This window comes from Ascaphus truei, chromosome 9 (genome assembly GCF_040206685.1).
Source record: "Ascaphus truei isolate aAscTru1 chromosome 9, aAscTru1.hap1, whole genome shotgun sequence".
In the NCBI taxonomy this organism is placed as follows: Eukaryota; Metazoa; Chordata; class Amphibia; order Anura; family Ascaphidae; genus Ascaphus; species Ascaphus truei.
In genome coordinates this window covers 1135543-1155300 of record NC_134491.1, presented here as the reverse complement: position 1 = coordinate 1155300, position 19758 = coordinate 1135543, and the positions used below count along the sequence as shown (strand labels likewise).

At 48.6% G+C, this 19758-nt stretch overlaps 1 protein-coding gene across 1 annotated transcript in view; it reads right to left on the bottom strand.

Annotated features, from left to right (window-relative positions):
* HEATR5A (HEAT repeat containing 5A) overlaps positions 1–19758 on the bottom strand; it is a 61742-nt gene that overhangs the window by 22232 nt on the left and 19752 nt on the right. The window contains 8 exon segments of the mRNA XM_075613191.1: positions 6850–6918; positions 7205–7386; positions 9524–9754; positions 10561–10740; positions 11637–11775; positions 15212–15238; positions 15929–16098; positions 16626–16815. Coding sequence (XP_075469306.1) covers positions 6850–6918; positions 7205–7386; positions 9524–9754; positions 10561–10740; positions 11637–11775; positions 15212–15238; positions 15929–16098; positions 16626–16815 — 1188 coding nt within the window.

Sequence of the window (19758 nt, the reverse complement as noted above, 5' to 3'; positions counted from 1 at the left end):
TAACTGGCAGTACAAAAGCCAAACACCCGGCCCCTCCTGTTCCTCCAAGCCCTCTAGTCAACATACAGGGTAAAGATACTGACAATATCTTTGATCAATATCATCATCAGAATAAGTACCAACCTCTTATAGACCTAGATAGAGAACAACGTCTCCCTGGTCACAGTCGGGAAGAAGAGAAAAATACGTTCTCTTTTTTAGACTGGCGACAAACGAGGGAGCCCAAACAAGCAAGAGATGTAATAAGAGACTTATTGGGAAAAGAAAACTCCCTGAAAGACAATCGAAAAAGAAAAAACACTCTAGAGGAACTGAGAGGAGGGAGAAAAATTAGGCAAGGTACAAAAACAGTAAGTCAAAGTGCTTATCAAAATATCTTTAATATAAGCCAACATCCAATTACCATCAAAGAAACTAAGCTATTATCAAAAGGTTTATCCTTTGCTCCAGTTACAGGGCCAGATAGTTTTAAGTTGTATGTTGATGTCCAAAGATATGTGCGCAAGCTTTAACTCAAAAAATATTTTCAAAGAGACGCCATATCTAGACTGGACACCAACACTAACTTACCACTAAATACAAACAATTCAACGTTCAGAAATCCCTCAACATTCTTTCCTAGGTTTGTGAGTGGTCCCTTTGTGGACACATTCGCTAAAATGGTCACAGATGACCTAGAGACCCTAAGTAGAAACCACAAAGTTAGGACTGATAATCTTAGTAAAGATGAAAAAATAACTTTACGTGCACTTGAAGAAAATGAAGACATAATCATAAAACCAGCGGATAAGGGGGGGGGGTTGGTAATCATGGATAAATCATATTACATCCAAGAGTCACTGAGAATTCTAAGTGACATATCCACTTACCAACTCCTCCCAACGAATCCTACTACACATTACCAGCAAAAATTATTTAATTATTTAACATTTGGTTTAGATCAAAATTTAATTACTCCAAAAGAATTTGACTTTCTTTACAATAAACACCCCAGACTACCCTTGTTTTATATAATCCCTAAAATACATAAAAATATAAATTTTCCCCCCGGCCGCCCCATCATTTCGGGCATTCAATCATTAACATCACACTTATCTCAATATATAGATAGACAACTCCAGAAATATGTCATACAATTACCTTCTTACCTCCGGGATACTACCCACATACTGCAGACACTGCAGGACATTCAGTGGCAACCCCATTATATTTTTGTTACCGCAGACGTCAATTCATTATACACCATAATCAACCATGACCAAGGATGTGAATCAGTCTTAAACACCCTAAAAAATGACCCATCTGTTTCAAAAGAATTTAGAGATTTTTTGATTTTAGGAATTAAATTCATCCTTTGTCACAATTTTTTTCACTTTAATAAAGCTTATTATTTGCAGGTATGTGGCACCGCCATGGGCACCAAGTTTGCTCCTAGTTATGCTAATATATTTATGGGATATTGGGAGAAACAACATATATGGTCCAATTGTCCCTATGGTGCAAGCTTGGTGCTGTGGCGGCGCTACATAGATGATATTATTTTTATCTGGTCAGGCACTTTAGCACAGTTAACACAGTTTCAGTTATATATGAATAACAACACTAATAATTTAAAATTCACGTTTGTCACTAATACTAATAAAATAGAATTTTTAGATTTAGAAATCACTATAGTTAATAATCACATACACACCAGCACATATTTTAAACCGGTTCAATCAAATAATTATTTACATGCACAGAGTCACCACAACCCCACATGGGTCAAAAACATCCCTAAGGGACAGTTCATTAGACTGAAAAGAAACAGCTCACATCCAGATACATTTAAAATTCAAGCCGAGGATTTAAAACAAAAATTTGTGGAGAGGAAGTACTCCCCACTAGAGTTGGATAGAACTATCTCTGAAGCGATGGACAGAACCAGTCTCTTACAATATAAAAATAAAAATATTAACTCATCAGGCAATTTGTCATTTGTCACTCAATATAACCAAATGGCACCCAACATACGCAAAACTTTAAGAAAATACTGGCCAATATTGAAAAAGGATAAAGAACTAGAGGGAATTCTACCCGAATATCCACATATTATATTCACAAAAGCTCCTAATATAGGACAGAGACTAGCACCCACCTGTCCATCGCTGCAGCCAGTTCAAAGAGACACAACACTCTGTGGGGGATACTTCCTCTGTAACAAATGCACGGCATGCAAATACAGTAACAAAAAAATAAATTTTATATCAAATAAAACACATAAACAGTATAAAATTAAACAACATATTACATGTAGTAGTTCCTTTGTTATATATTTACTTGAATGTCCGTGTGGTCTGCAGTATGTGGGTATGACAACGCGAGCTATAAAAAGACGTTTGTATGAACATATATACAATATTAAAACTGGTTTAGTCACACACAATGTGTCTAATCATTTTCTTCAGGTGCACAATAAAGACCCAAAAGGTTTGAGGTGCGTAGGAATAGAGCGCATTGTACCACACTGGAGAGGAGGTAACACATTGAGCCTATTGGGGAGAAGAGAGTCCTATTGGATTTATGAGTTATGTACTCTGTCCCCAATGGGCTTAAATGTAGAATTCGATTTGAAATCCTTTTTGGTGGGTTAGTACCAAATACATCCACATAAGGTGACATCCCATATACATTAGTGTTTAAATTTGCTTATAGCAGTAGGTTCCTCCTACATAAATAAGCACACTATCACTGGTTTAATACATTTTATCTAATCATAATTCGCAATATTATATTAAATAATTTTTTTTTTTTTTTTATGTCTTACCTTAAAATTATGCATTTTTTTAAATTTATTTTTATTCATTTATTTTTTGTTTATATACATAAATATATATGTTGTTAGTAGTATATGTTCATTGTTTATTGTGTCATGTTTAAATATATATGTTGTTAGTAGTATATGTTCATTGTATATTGTGTTATGTTTAATGTTGTCATTATGTATAACAGCTGTACAAAATAGTAAGTAGCTTTTTTGTTCAAAGACATTCTCACTGTGCAGTGTCTGATTGCAAACACACTAAGAGCAACTTTATCACAAGCACAGCACATGTGCAATTAGCTACAGGTGGAACTATTTACCCAAATGGTGAAGTCAGTATTTAAAGGACATTTTGGACTTTTTTATTCATATACCCCTGAGGAAGAGAGCAGATCGCTCTTGAAACACGTAGGGTGGAGGTTCATGCCCCGCACACATTGGTGTAGTACCCCCCGTACATCGGTGAATCAACGTGAGCTGCCAGCTAACCATCTCTTATAGCCGCCGACGAGTTGAACCAGCTGTTGCGGTTTCCCATTATTCAAGTGCCCTGCTTGGCGCCCTGCAGGAGTACCTGCTGACAAGTTGCGTCCACGAGCGGATAGAGACGCCAGCTAGCAGTGAGCAGCAGATAGACGAGCTCACGGTGGTCCGTGGCTGACATCGTGCTGAATCAGCTGCAGCTGAGTTCCATCTGCTCAGACGTGCTTCCTGGAGCTGCAGGAGTCCCTGCTGATGAGCTGCACCCACGAGCCGACAGAGACGCCAGCTAAGCAGAGAGCAGCACACAGATGAGAGGGGATACTCTCTAAAATATCCACTGCCTGCAAACCTATTCCATCTGGTGAGTAGGCATTGCTATCATCAACATTGGTGCTACGGAGCAGTTGAACCACCTATTCAGATTTTTAATTGCTTAAATCTATATGTCCATGCAAATTGTGCATTATAGTAAATATTAATTGTTATTAAATGATTTTATTGTCCTAAAAATACCATTTCAGTATTCAGCTGTTATATGTTGTCTTATATGTTGTTTGTTTAATGTTTCAACAGTATTACGCTATGTGTTGTGCTTTCTCTTTGTTTTCAAGCCCACCGTGAGGATCAACAATCTTCACAACCAACAGGCTTGGTTTTCGTATATCCTTTATAGTGGTAAAATTTTATAGGCGCCCACGGAACTATTCCCTGTCCATACTGTTTTCCTGACCAGGAGGTCAGGCTTTGTGTCCTAGGCAGCCCCTTATGTATAGTTTTAATTAATATATAAGGTAATAGTTACTACACCACACACATTGCGGTTAGCGCTACCTGTTTTGTTGTTTATAGTTACAAATACAGTTACATAAATGAGCAGGGTATACATTATATACAAGACATTGCGTGTACAGTTAAAGAAAATACATATTATGGGCGTATGAAACAGTTACAGACCAGATTAAAATGTGTGACAGCCTTAGATTTGAAAGAACTTAAACTGGTGGTGGATGTAAGAGTCTCTGGTAGGTTGTTCCAATTTTGGGGTGCACGGTAAGAGAAGGAGGTACGGCCGGATACTTTGTTGAGCCTTGGGACCATGAACAGTCTTTTGGAGTCTGATCTCAGGTGATAGGTGCTGCATGTGGTAGGGGTGAGGAGCTTGTTCAGGTAGCTGGGTAGCTTGCCCATAAAGTATTTAAAGGCAAGACAGGAAAGGTGAACTTTGCGCCTAGACTCTAGTGATGACCAATCTAGTTCTTTGAGCATTTCGCAGTGACGTGTGTTGTAGTTGCATTGGAGAACGAAACGACAAATTGAATTGTAGAGGGTGTCAAGATTGCTAAGGTGGGTTTGAGGTGCCGAGTCATATACTACGTCTCCATAGTCAATAATTGGCATTAGCATCTGCTGTGCGATACGCTTTCTGACCAGGAGACTTAGGGAGGATTTGTTCCTGTAAAGTACCCCTAGTTTGGCATAGGTCTTGGTTGTCCGGGTATCAATGTGCATCCCGAATGTTAAGTGGGAGTCAAACCATAAGCCCAGGTATTTAAAACTAGTGACAGGGGTTAGGGTGGTGTTAGTGTTGGTTCTAATCTGGAGCTCCGTCGCTGAAAGCTTTAAAAATTTAGTCTTGGTCCCAAATACCATTGTTACAGTCTTGTCAGTGTTTAAAAACAGTTTGTTTTGGGAAATCCAATTTTCGAGTCTCGAAAAGTCAGACTGAAGTATGTGTTGAAGGTCAGAAAGGCTATGGCTGTGCGCATATAGGGTTGTGTCATCTGCATACATGTGTATTGAGGCTTCCTTACAAGCTGTGGAAGATCATTAATGAATACTGAGAAGAGTAGGGGCCCCAGAACAGAGCCTTGCGGGACACCACAGGTGATATCCAGGGGGTTGGAGTTAGAGCCTGAGATGGACACATGTTGGGATCTACCTGATAGGTAGGACTGAAACCAGTTTTAAGCATGCTTCCCTATGCCAGAGCTCTGGAGTTTGTTAAGTAGGATAGAATGATCAACAGTATCAAAAGCCTTTCCAAAATCTAGGAATACTGCACCAGTGAGTTGTCCCCGTTCCATTCCACACTGGATTTCATTGCAAACTTTTAGCAGCGTAGTTACGATGGAGTGTTTGGGACGAAAGCCAGATTGGAATTGGCTAGGGAAATTTGTCTTGGTATAGAAATCGCTTAATTGGGAGTGGACACATTTTTCCATGACTTTGGATAGAATTGGGAGAAGTGAGATTGGCCTGTAGTTTGAGACAGTGTTTTTGTCCCCACTTTTGAAGATTGGGACAACTCTGGCGGTTTTCCAGGTCTTAGGGATATGGCCTGCAGACAGGATAGAGTTGACTATGGAAGCAATTGGTTTGGCAATGGCTGGGGCACCAAGTCGTAGGAACCTAGATTGTAGTAAGTCGGGTCCGCATTGGCTGCTTAGTTTTAGTTTGAGGAGCGCTTGTGTAATCTCCTCTTCAGATACTGGGCCAAATTGAAAATTGTGGACAGTGTTGGGGGGGGGGGGGGGGATATGTGGGTAATCCCAGGATGAGATTCAGGTTTGTGGTTTGGGCTGCGTTTCGCTAATTAGTTAGTGGCACACCCCACAAAGTAATCATTGAATGCATTTGCAATGTCAGTGGGGTTTGTCAGAGTAATATCCCCCTTAGTGATATTACTTGGTTGTTGATGGTTAGAAGGCTGGAATATATTGTTGATAACCTTCCAGAAGTTAGCTGGGTTTGATGTATTCTGGAGGAGATTGTCAGAGTAATATTGTGCTTTTGCATGCCTTGTTTGCCTTATGCACATGTTCCGCAGGCATCTGTAGTGATTGAGATCCTTGGTAGTGCCAGTTACTTTGTAGCTTTTCCACAAGGTATCCCTGAGCTGGTAGAGTGCTATAAGGTCAGGTGTAACCCAAGGAAGGTGGGCAACCCCGTACCCCAATTGGTTTTCCGAAAGACTTCGGAGCACAGAGAGCTCTCCCCCCCATGATCTCACGGAACAGCCCACTAACAGACCGGAGAGTCAGTATGACCCCACGGAACAGCCCACTAACAGACCGGAGAGTCAGTATGACCCCACGGAACAGCCCACTAACAGACCGGAGAGTCAGTATGACCCCACGGAACAGTCCACTAACAGACCGGAGTCATTATGACCCCACATGATCTCAACTGTTATAATAATAAACTTGAAAGTAACTGCACATTTTCATATCATTTAGGATCAGAGATAGAAACAAAGTCCGGAATAAACCGGATGGGAACTGGAATATGGTGGCGAGACATGGAAGTCAGGAAAGGATGGGGAGAGGGGTCACCTGGTGAGGTCGGGGGGTGGGGGGGGGGGAAGAGAGGTGTCACCTGGTGAGAACAGAGGAGGAGAGGTGTCACCTGGTGAGGTCGGAGAGGGGTTACCTGATTAGGGAGCACGTCACAGAGCATGGGGGAGGCACGATGGGTGTCACAGAGCACTGGGGGGAGAGGGGTCACCTGGTGAGGAGGTAGGAGGAGCAGGGGGGAGGGGGTAAGGGGGGGGGTTGAGGGTTCACCTGGCAGGCCTTGGCAGTAACGTCCGGTGGGGTCTCTGCGCTGAATGCTGGTCTCACTGCTGCCACCACCTGGGAGGGCAGAGGGACATGGAGTTGCATGCCGCACATTTAGGACTAACCCTTCTGCTGCGGGATCAGTGAAGCGGCAGACGGATAAGAAGGATGCAAAAGTACAACTTGGAACAACCACAGACACCACACACACACGTTACTGGATATAGGTAGGTACACACACACCTGTTACTGGATATAGGTGTACAGACACGCAACATTACAGTGACAGAACAGAACATATATTCTACAAGTAGCGATGCACACAATATGTCCCTTATACATATGACAGAGGAGTGCTTACATTGGCTTGAAACTGCTCCAGAATGAGATGCCCCGGGAACTCTGGCTCTGGCACGGCAGAGAACCGGTGTATGACCAGGAGCAGGGCCTGCAGCCCGCACAGGCGCAGCTGCTCACTGTGATCTGTGGCTGCCATGAAGGACATGCGGATCAGATCCTGCAGGTGCAGAACTAGGAAATCCCCTACGGAACAACACAGACAGCTAAATAAATAAATACATAAATAAATATATATACATACACACACAAGCACTGGGATACAGATACACACACACACACACACACACACACACACACACACACACACACACACACACAAAGCACTGGCATAAAATATATATATATATTTATCTCTAAATGACAAAATTTTCATAATTTTGGCTCTGTACGCCACCACAATGGATTTGAAATGAAACAACCAAGATGCAATAGAAGTGCAGACTTTCAGCTTTAATTCAAGGGGTTGAACAAAAATATCGTATGAAACGTTTAGGAATTGCAACCATTTTCATACACAGTCCCCTTATTTCAGGGGCTCAAATGTAATTGGACAAATTAACACAATCATAAATAAATGTTTCATTTTTAATACTTTGTCGAGAATCCTTTGCAGGCAATGACTGCTTGAAGTCTGTAACGCGTGGACATCACCAAACGCTGGGTTTCCTCCTTTGTGATGTCTTGCCAGACCTTTACTGCAGCTGTCTTCAGTTGTTGTTTGTTCGTGGGTCTTTCTGCCTTAAGTTTTGTCTTCAGCACGTGAAATGCATGCTCGATCGGGTTGAGATTAGGTGATTGACTCGGCCATTGCAGAATATTCCACTTCTTTGCCTTCAAAAACTCCTGGGTTGCTTTCGCAGTATGTTTTGGGTCATTGTCCATCTGTAAAGTGAAGCGCCGTCCAATCAACTTCGCTGAATTTGGCTGAATCTGAGCAGACAATATTTACCCTATACACTTCAGAATTCATCCGGCTGCTTCTGTCTTCTGTCACATCATCAATAAACACTAGTGACCCAGTGTCATTGGAAGCCATGCATGCCCATGTCATCACACTGCCTCCACTGTGTTTTACAGATGATGTTGTAAGCTTCAGATCATGAGCTGTTCCAAGCCTTCTCCATACTTTTTTCTTCCCATCATTCTGGTACAGGTTGATCTTAGTTTCATCTGTCCAAAGAATGCTGTTCCAAAACTGGGCTGCTGTTCCAAAACTGGGCTGGCTTTTTTAGATATTGTTTGGCTAATCTGGCTTTTCTATTCTTGAGGCTTAAGAATGGTTTGCACCTTGTGGTAAACCCTCTGTATTTGCTCTCGTGAAGTCTTCTCTTTATGGTAGAATTGGATAATGATATGCCTACTTCCTGGAGTGTTCTTCACTTGGCTGGATGTTGTGAAGGGGTTTTTCTTTACCATGGAAAAGATCCTACGTTCATCCACCACTGTTGTCTTCCGTGGACGTCCAGGCCTTTTTGTGTTGCAGAGCTCACCAGTGCGTTCTTTTTTTCTCAGAATGTACCAAACTGTTGATTTGGCCACTCCTAATGTTCCTGCTATCTCTCAGATAGATTTTCTTTTTTTTTTGCAGCCTAGGGATGCCCTGTTTTACTTGCATTGAGAGCTCCTTTGACCGCAAGTTGTGGGTTCACAGCAACAGCTTCCAAATGCGAATGCCACACCTGGAATCAACTCCAGACCTTTTACCTGCTTAATTGATGCTGAAATAATGAAGGAATAGCCCACACCTGTCCATGGAACTGCTTTTGAGTCAATTGTCCAATTACTTTTGGTCCCTTGAAAAACAGGGGGCTACATATTAAAGAGATGTAATTCCTAAACCCTTCCTCCAATTTGGATGTGAATACCCTCAAATTAAAGCTGATAGACTGCACTTTAAGCCCATATTAATTGTTTAACTTTTAACTTGAATTTATTTTGGTACACAGCCGAAATAAAAAACTTGTATCAGTGTCCAATTATTTCCGGACCTAAGTGTGTGGTTGTGTGTGTGTGTGTGTGTGTATACATACACACATATACACACATACAGCACTGGGATACAAACAAATCTACACAAACACTGGGATATACACAGACAAACACACACAGCACTGGGATATACACACAGACACACACACGCATCTGGGATATACACACAGACACACAAGGACAACCCCCGTTATATGGATACATAGATGCACAGGGGCAGAAATCACAAACAAACATAGTACTTCAAACAGACAAACATATATAGTGTGTACACATTTATACACGCACTAAGAACACACGCGCGTCTCACGCCCTCCAGTCTTCCACTCACTGTCTGCTTCTTTGTGCTTCATCTCCTGAGCCAGTGCCATGTCAAAGTGAGCGCTGCTGCCCCCCTCACACTGCGTCACAAGCAGACACACGCACTCCATGGCAAAGACTCGTGTGCGCCAGCGAGGGCTGACTGAGGGGGCGGGCGTCTCCTCCTTCTGGGAGGTCAACACAGAGTCTGAGAATGCGCGCTCCCCATCCTCCTCCTGAGTGGTGTCTACCGAGGCAAAATCTGAGAGGAAGGAGAGAGAGAAGTCCAACTGTGTCACCCTGTGGTGGGCGGGCCACACTACGTAGCTCATAAGTCACTTCTGATTGTGTCACCCTACAGTGGACGTGTCCCTGTGCTACTTTGTGGTGGGAGGGACAGGCTCGATGGACCATAGAAGATCCCTTATATCATTGACACCCTGAAGACAAAAGGACAGACCCGATGGGACGTAGGCCCCCTCTGCCTGAACACTGTCACATTGCAGTTAGGACAGACCCGATGGGACGTAGGCCCCCTCTGCCTGAACACTGTCACATTGCAGTTAGGACAGACCCGTTGTGACGTAGGCCCCCTCTGTCACACTGTCACATTGCAGTTAGAGGGACAGACCCGATGTGACGTTGGCCCCCTCTGTCACACTGTCACACTGTCACATTGCAGTTAGGACAGACCCAATGTGACGTAGGCCCCCACTGCCAGTACACTGTCCCATTGCAGTTATAGGGACAGACTGCATTTCCAACCAATGGAGCGAAACAAACTCCCTGTCCCTTCTGCATTAATGTCACCCTCTGTCTGTCACTGGAAAGAGTCCATGGAATATAATATATAACTGTAGAGATTATATGTATATGTGAACTTGCCCTGTAATTGTTATCCCCTTGTTAATTATGTATTGTACTCCCTCGGCCTTGCTTGTACTTCCCAGTGATTATAGATGCAGCCGGGTCTACACCTAGTGCACAGTGTGTGGATTTGCACCGCTGCTCCCTGCTGACTCGGCCTCTGCAACCGGACGACGTGGGAGCACATCCTCAGTAACCTACCTGCTGAAGAGGAGAGCACATCCTTGTACAGCCGCAGCCAGAAGGAGAGGCGGGTGAGGCCTGTGCAGCTCTGCATGTGAAGCAGTGTCTCCTGCACGTCCTGCAGCAGCTGTTGGTCACTCTCCCTGTCCAGCAGGCTCAGCAGGACGCCTTCCAGGCCCAGCTCCCTCATATTCACATCTGCAAGAGTCAAAGCGGATCTTACCGCACGCCGGTTTTTTCTTCTTAAGATTAGTAGATGCAGTTTATTGTGTAGGGTGCAGGCTCTGAAGTTTGGCCGTGGTCTCACGTCTGCCACGGTAGGAAGTAAAAGTTTTCAGCTACTGCACTGTTCTAAGAAAGTCTCTTTGCAAGACATTGTTATTAAAAATACAGAATTTATTAGCAGATTCATAACGCACAACCTTTCGCGGATCATCCTTCCTCGGGTGCAATATATACCTGAGGAAGGTTGATCCCCGAAACGTTGTGCGTTATAAATCTGCTAATAAATTAAGTTTATTTAATAACAATGTCTTGCAAAGAGACTTTCTTAGAACAGTGCGGCAGCTGAAAACTTTTACTTCCTACCGTGTTCACATCGGCGGCGAGGAGGCACCAGCGTGAACTGAACACCCCGATGCCAAGAGAAAGGCTGTGCACACCAATAACGTGGCTGCCTGTTGTGATTTGCCGACAACTGCCCAATATTCCAAAAGGGAGAGTTCACGGCCGTTATATATTAACTCTTTCGCTGCCAGAGGGGCCAGCATGGCATTGCAGCAGTGGGTAAGGCAGGAGGAAAAGGATTGAGGCTATCAGGAGGATGTTACATTAGGGGAATACACACACACTTACACACACTGATATATTTGCACTGGTGAAGATCTATGTGGAGCATAGTCTTTTGTACCGTGAGAATTCAATGAACACTAGCCTGGTTATACTCTTTCCTCTTCTATATAGCAGTTCATTTTAGGGTGCTCTTAATGATTCGGAACTGTCTATTGAGACATGAAAACTGGACTCTGTTCATAGTGAAAGCTCCAGGAGCAATTATCCATGGATGGCCCTCTATGTGACGCAGAACCATTTACCAAGTTTGAAGTCCTCTTGCCGGTCTTTGGCCACGGTCATGGCGTGTTCTGACACCTCGGCCGCCTCCCGCTGCGCCAGCTGACGCAGACACGCAGACACGGCCCGGCGTAGGAGCAGGTGAGGGCTGCACAGGTGAACCTGCAAACAGGGGAACCACAAGTCGTACATGGGAGGGAGCACATTTCATATGATGGCATCTACAGCATCCATTAGGTGTGTTACAAAGCGGCCTGACTCATTAATGGGGAGTCCCACACAAACAGAAAGCAGCCTCACTCATTAATAGTGATTTGCTGCAGGTTGTTGTACCTTTTGGCCAACCTACAGTTCTTTGTAGATGAAATAATGTGCACAATGTTCCAAACCTTATAGGCATTGTGCAACATAGTTATATTCATCAACGAACCACTCTAATGTTAGTCCACAGAAAAATTTCCCAACCTAATGGGATCTGCTTCTCTCCAGGACCAATACGGTGAAAAGAACTTTGAACTACAACATGAACAGTGAGTGCTACTCTTTACAAATCATTCATAAATAGTGATACCCATTCATTTTAAGCGAGTCCTACTCATTTAGGGTGAGTGTCACTCATTGTAACGGTGCTAGAATGATGAAATAAACATGAAACCTGGAAGGCTGGCGGGAAGGTGTGTCCCGGGGTCTTCCTGTCCACACTCACTTTTACAAGGTCAAGTTAATGAAATCAGCCACATGCAGAAAGAGAACACAAATGGGGAAATATTTCTGTATATGCACGAGCTCTGACTGGGGACCCGGGAGAGAGAGAAGCAGCTGGCAGAGAAAGGAGCACTCGTGCACACCAAAAATGATACAGATTTACATGCCAGATGCAGGAGCCGCCCACCCCCCTGTGCAAATGAACATGCTGCAGTATAATGTAATAGAGCATGACTACACACTTCCATCTTTTGCTCTCATCGTAACCGTGCCAAACAAAGGTGCCAAAGGACCCAGCGCTGCAATGTTAGGTAAAGCAGTGCCTGGCCTCTTCTGGCAGTCCAAGGGTTAAGACTGGTACCCTGGTTGTAACATGGAAGGGTTTGTGTGTTAGGAGTTTCTTTAACATACATTGGGGCTCATGCATCAAGTGCCGGTACGGTTTATCGAGCTCCCATTGCAGTCAAATAACCCGTTCCGTACCGACACGTGATTCATGTGCCCCACAGTCTGCACAAAAGCGGCCTGAAGTCTCTACAGATATACAGCCTAGCATGCTCATTGTCACAGGACGCCGGGAGAGGCAAGGGATTGGGGGGAGCGACACAGGGAGAGGGGGAGCGACACAGGGAGAGGGAGAGGGGGAGAGACACAGGGAGAGGGGGAGCGACGCAGGGAGAGGGAGAGGGGGAGCGACGCAGGGACAGGGGGAGGGGGAGCGACGCAGGGACAGGGGGAGGGGGAGCGACGCAGGGACAGGGGGAGGGGGAGCGACGCAGGGACAGGGGGAGCGACGCAGGGAGAGGGGGAGCGACGCAGGGAGAGGGAGAGGGGGAGCGACGCAGGGAGAGGGGGAGCGACGCAGAGAGAGGGAGAGGGGGAGCGACGCAGGGACGGAGAGGGGGAGCGACGCAGGGAGAGGGGGAGCAACGCAGGGAGAGGGAGAGGGGGAGCGACGCAGGGAGAGGGAGAGGGGGAGCGACGCAGGGAGAGGGGGAGCGACACAGGGAGAGGGGGAGCAACGCAGGGAGAGGGGGAGCGACGCAGGGACAGGGAGAGGGGGAGCGACGCAGGGAGAGGGGGAGCGACACAGGGAGAGGGGGAGCGACGCAGGGAGAGGGGGAGCGACGCAGGGAGAGGGGGAGCGACGCAGGGAGAGGGGGAGCGACGCAGGGAGAGGGGGAGCGACGCAGGGAGAGGGGGAGCGACGCAGGGAGAGGGGGAGCGACGCAGGGAGAGGGGGAAAGACGCAGGGACAGGGAGAGGGGGAGCGACGCAGGGACAGGGAGAGGGGGAGCGACGCAGGGAGAGGGGGAGCAACGCAGGGACAGGGAGAGGGGGAGCGACGCAGGGAGAGGGGGAGCGACACAGGGAGAGGGGGAGTGACGCAGGGACAGGGGGAGGGAGGGACGCAGGGGGAGGGAGGGACGCAGGGACAGGGGGAGGGAGGGACACAGGGACAGGGGGAGGGAGGGATGCAGGGGGAGGGAGGGACGCAGGGACAGGGGGAGGGAGGGACGCAGGGGGAGGGAGGGACGCAGGGACAGGGGGAGGGAGGGACGGAGGGACGCAGGGACAGGGGGAGGGAGGGACGCAGGGACAGGGGGAGGGACGCAGGGACAGGGGGAGGGACGCAGGGACAGGGGGAGGGACGCAGGGGGAGGGAGAGGGGGAGGGACGCAGGGGGAGGGAGGGACGCAGGGACAGGGGGAGGGAGGGACGCAGGGACAGGGGGAGGGAGGGACGCAGGGACAGGGGGGAGGGAGGGACGCAGGGACAGGGGGGAGGGAGGGACGCAGAGGGAGGGAGGGAGGGACGCAGGGAGAGGGAGGGAGGGAGGGACGCAGGGAGAGGGAGGGACGCAGGGAGAGGGAGGGACGCAGGGACAGGGGGAGGGAGGGACGCAGGGAGAGGGGGAAGGAGGGACGCAGGGAGAGGCGAAGGAGGGACGCAGGGAGAGGGGAGGGAGGGACGCAGGGAGAGGGGGAAGGAGGGACGCAGGGAGAGGGGGAAGGAGGGACGCAGGGAGAGGGGGAAGGAGGGACGCAGGGAGAGGGGGAAGGAGGGACGCAGGGAGAGGGGGAAGGAGGGACGCAGGGAGAGGCGAAGGAGGGACGCAGGGAGAGGGGAGGGAGGGACGCAGGGAGAGGGGGAAGGAGGGACGCAGGGAGAGGGGAAGGAGGGACGCAGGGAGAGGGGAAGGAGGGAGGAGAGGCGAAGGAGGGACGCACGCAGAGGGGAGGAACGCACGCAGAGGGGAGGGACGCACGCAGAGGGGAGGGATGCAAGGGGGGAGGAAAGGACGCAGGGGGAGGAGAAGGAGGGACGCAGGGAGAGGGGAAGGAGGGACGCAGGGAGAGGGGAAGGAGGGACGCAGGGAGAGGGGAGGGAGGGACGCAGGGAGAGGGGAGGGAGGGATGCAGGGAGAGGGGAGGGAGGGACGTAGGGAGAGGGGAGGGACGGACGGAGGGAGAGGGACGGAGGGAGAGGGGAGGGAGGGACGGAGGGAGAGGGGAGGGACGGAGGGAGAGGGGAGGGAGGGACGCAGGGAGAGGGGAGGGATGCAGGGAGAGGGGAGGGAGGGACGCAGGGAGAGGGGAGGGAGGGACGCAGGGAGAGGGGAGGGAGGGAGGGACGCAGGGAGAGGGGAGGGAGGGAGGGACGCAGGGAGAGGGGAGGGAGGGAGGGAGGGACGCAGGGAGAGGGGAGGGAGGGAGGGACGCAGGGAGAGGGGAGGGAGGGAGGGACGCAGGGAGAGGGGAGGGAGGGAGGGACGCAGGGAGAGGGGAGGGAGGGACGCAGGGAGAGGGGAGGGAGGGACGCAGGGAGAGGGGAGGGACGAGGGGGAGAGGGACGCAGGGAGAGGAGAGGGACGCAAGGAGAGGTGACATACCAACATAGAATTATCCAGCAAGATCTCCTGCAGGCGATAAAAAGGACAGAGGGATAAAGACGGAGCAGTCAGAGACTAACCCCACAGGAGCAACATCGTGCCCTGTACACACTGAAGCCTATATTTACCAAACAGGGCTATTTCATCAGACACTTTACCAACCATTCATTTATTTCTCAATGAATTAGCAATAAGGTGTGTTACACACAATCAAGTTAAGACGCACATGCACACGCATACACAGGCTGTGGTCAGGAGGAGCGCACACACAGGCTGAGGTCAGGACGCGCACACACACAGGATGATGTCAGGATACTCGCACAGACACACACGATGTCAGGTTACTCACACGCACACACACACACACACACACACACACACAGGATGATGTCAGAATACTCACACGGGCACGCACGATGTCATGTTACTCACACGCACACACACACACACAGGATGATGTCAGCATACTCACACACGATTATGTCAGGATACTCGCGCACACACACAGGATGATGTCAGGATACTCGCACACACGCGCACACACACAGGATGATGTCAGGATACTCGCACACACACAGGCTGAGGTCAGAATACTTGCACGCACGAACACACAACACGATTATGTCAGGATACTCACACACACGCGCACACACACAGGATGATGTCAGGATACTCACACACACGCGCACACACACAGGATTATGTCAGGATACTCACACACAAGGTGGGCACCAGGCTGGACAGGTTGACATGCCTCGGAGCAAACATGTGCAGCTGCTGCAGGCAGGAGATGGCCTGGGCCTGAACTAGGCAGTCCGGGTTCTCCTGCATTACCGAGCAGCCCAGCAAGCAGGAGCTTCTCAGTGCGGGCGCCGCTGCCCCACTGCCTGCAGGACAGGGACAAAGCACCCTCCTTGTCACCACTGTGTTAAGACACAGGGGCTCTGCATGGTGACCCCCATGTGTTACTGCATACACTACAATGAATGTGAAGAAGACATCAAACCTCGTGTACACTTAGGAGGAAATCTTACGTTGGTCCATTAAATCGAATTAGACTTCTAACAAACATATAAATAACCACCACATGTATTATACACCTCCTCTTCTGGAATCCTTATTCTATTACATGGGGGTTTTTGGGGGGGGGGGGGGACGACAAACCTTTGGTCATTTTCCTTTGGTCCCAGAATACAGCATGTGGGCGGGAGACCCCAAAATACTAAACAAAAAAGGGGGAGCCAAGTTTTAAAAGGTTTGGAGACACTGGGTTAAGCAAAGGGTTGCCAACGGGTAGTGTGAGTGGGATATGATCAGGTAAGAGCCCTATGTATTAGTACTCAGCATTGTAACAGCATCTCTCCAACAACACGGAGCCTCCTGCAGAACCACGAGGAGGTCCCGCTCCGAATACCTTGCAGTTCCGGACCCAACGTGGTAATGATGGCGTTCAGGCAGCGCCCCAAGCTGTGGTGCACCTCATGGTGGGCTGGTGGTGTGGAGAGCAGCGCGGTGAGGAGTAGGGAGAGCGTTGGTTCCACGTGCACGTGGTACAGGGGTCCGCAAGAGTCGATAATTATGCAGAGGGAGTGCAGCGCCCAGGTCTGTGCAAGGAAACAAACCACAGTAGTAACGTACGGACCACCCTCCGCAGCTCTCACCACCTGACCCAATCCCACAGTAGTAACGTACGGACCACCCTACACGCAGCTCTCACCACCTGACCCAATCCCACCAGTAGTAACGTACGGACCACCCTACGCAGCTCTCACCACCTGACTCAATCCCACCAGTAGTAACGTACGGACCACCCTACGCAGCTCTCACCACCTGACTCAATCCCACAGTAGTAACGTACGGACCACCCTACACAGCTCTCACCACCTGACCCAATCCCACAGTAGTAACGTACGGACCACCCTACGCAGCTCTCACCACCTGACCCAATCCCACAGTAGTAACGTACTGACCACCCTACGCAGCTCTCACCACCTGACCCAATCCCACCAGTAGTAACGTACGGACCACCCTACGCAGCTCTCACCACCTGACTCAATCCCACAGTAGTAACGTACGGACCACCCTACGCAGCTCTCACCACCTGACCCAATCCCACCAGTAGTAACGTACGGACCACCCTACGCAGCTCTCACCATCTACAGAGCCTGAGGAAGTCCAGTACTTGGACGAAACGCGTTGCTCTTTTACCTGGAACATTTTAACAGCACATCATAGAGGAGACAGAGGTTTAGTTGCAGCTCCCCATCCGGACGCGGAAGGCGAGACCCCCTACTACTATACACCATACTGTCCCCCCTTGCTTTTACTTCCCCAAGAAACGTTTGGTTTCTGTTTTTTGTTTTTGTTTTTATTTCTTTATTAAAGTTAGTTTGTACCCTCCAGACCCTAGTGTCTTTTATATGCTTTATACCCCATCTTCACCATTAGCCACATCAGGAAAAGAAGAACAAAGATACCGCTAGAAGTGTGTACTCACACTGGCCCGTGTGAGTATTGTGTTATATTTACCATATATACCATTGTACCCCTCTCTCTCATCACCTGATACTAATTGGGTAACACCCATAAGTAAAACAAGATACCAAGATAAGAGTACACTCACACCAGCCCGTGTGAGTGCCGGAGTATAATCTATATATATTTTTATGGTGGTCCATAAACACACCATCCCCTCCCCCACATTGACGTATATATGTATATGTGTTAACCCTATCCTCCTTTCTGTTTATACGAGAGGAAATCCTCCTGGAGCGGCACTCTGAACCAACGAAGCAAGCAGCTTATACATCAAGAAGAAGAACCCACACCGCAAGAAGAAAAGCCTCACCAGAAGTACACGGGATTCCAAAAGAAACCTTGATGTGATTGGGCTTACACAAGGCCGTGTAAGTTATATATACTTTTATTCTACCCTTTCACTAATACATACGAACCAATGTGTGTATATCATTCAAATTAGACATTAGACACCTGAGCTACCACACTCGCTCAGGATATAATTACTTTATTTTAAAAGCAATTACTAGTTCTACAACACTGCCTGTTTCCAACTATTGTGCTCCCCCATCCTTTTTGTATTCACTGCCTACAAGGGTCCCGGATAGATCCTGTTGGGGTTCCGAGTCACAAGAGGACACCACTTGAAAACTACTCACAGGCAGTATTACACCACACCTTTTTTACTTCCGCACATCAAATAAGCCATACAGAGATAGCGCCCGGGTACCTCCACAATCAATCCCACAGTAGTAACGTACGGACCACCCTACGCAGCTCTCACGACCTGACTCAATCCCACCAGTAGTAACGTACGGACCACCCTACGCAGCTCTCACCACCTGACCCAATCCCACAGTAGTAACGTACGGACCACCCTACGCAGCTCTCACCACCTGACTTAATCCCACCAGTAGTAACGTACGGACCACCCTACGCAGCTCTCACCACCTGACCCAATCCCACAGTAGTAACGTACGGACCACCCTACGCAGCTCTCACCACCTGACTCAATCCCACAGTAGTAACGTACGGACCACCCTACGCAGCTCTCACCACCTGACTCAATCCCACAGTAGTAACGTACGGACCACCCTACGCAGCTCTCACCACCTGACTCAATCCCACAGTAGTAACGTACGGACCACCCTACGCAGCTCTCACCACCTGACTCAATCCCACAGTAGTAACGTACGGACCACCCTCCGCAGCTCTCACCACCTGACTCAATCCCACAGTAGTAATGTACGGACCACCCTACGCAGCTCTCACCACCTGACTCAATCCCACCAGTAGTAACGTACGGACCACCCTACGCAGCTCTCACCACCTGACCCAATCCCACCAGTAGTAACGTACGGACCACCCTACGCAGCTCTCACCACCTGACTTAATCCCACCAGTAGTAACGTACGGACCACCCTACGCAGCTCTCACCACCTGACCCAATCCCACAGTAGTAACGTACGGACCACCCTACGCAGCGCTCACCACCTGACTCAATCCCACAGTAGTAACGTACGGACCACCCTACGCAGCTCTCACCACCTGACCCAATCCCACCAGTAGTAACGTACGGACCACCCTACGCAGCTCTCACCACCTGACCCAATCCCACCAGTAGTAACGTACGGACCACCCTACGCAGCTCTCACCACCTGACTCAATCCCACCAGTAGTAACGTACGGACCACCCTACGCAGCTCTCACCACCTGACTCAATCCCACAGTAGTAACGTACGGACCACCCTACGCAGCTCTCACCACCTGACTCAATCCCACCAGTAGTAACGTACGGACCACCCTCCGCAGCTCTCACCACCTGACTCAATCCCACCAGTAGGGGGCGGGCTTGGAAAGCAAAGCAGGATCCTTCTGAAGGGTTATGATATTGGAATATATTTAACCGTCAATGGTTATTATACATTTAATACAAACAAATAAAACAACATTTGAGTAATGACACCAAAGGTGCAGTGACCTCTGGCACTCGAGGGGTTACAATCCTACCTGGCGTTCATGATAAGGTT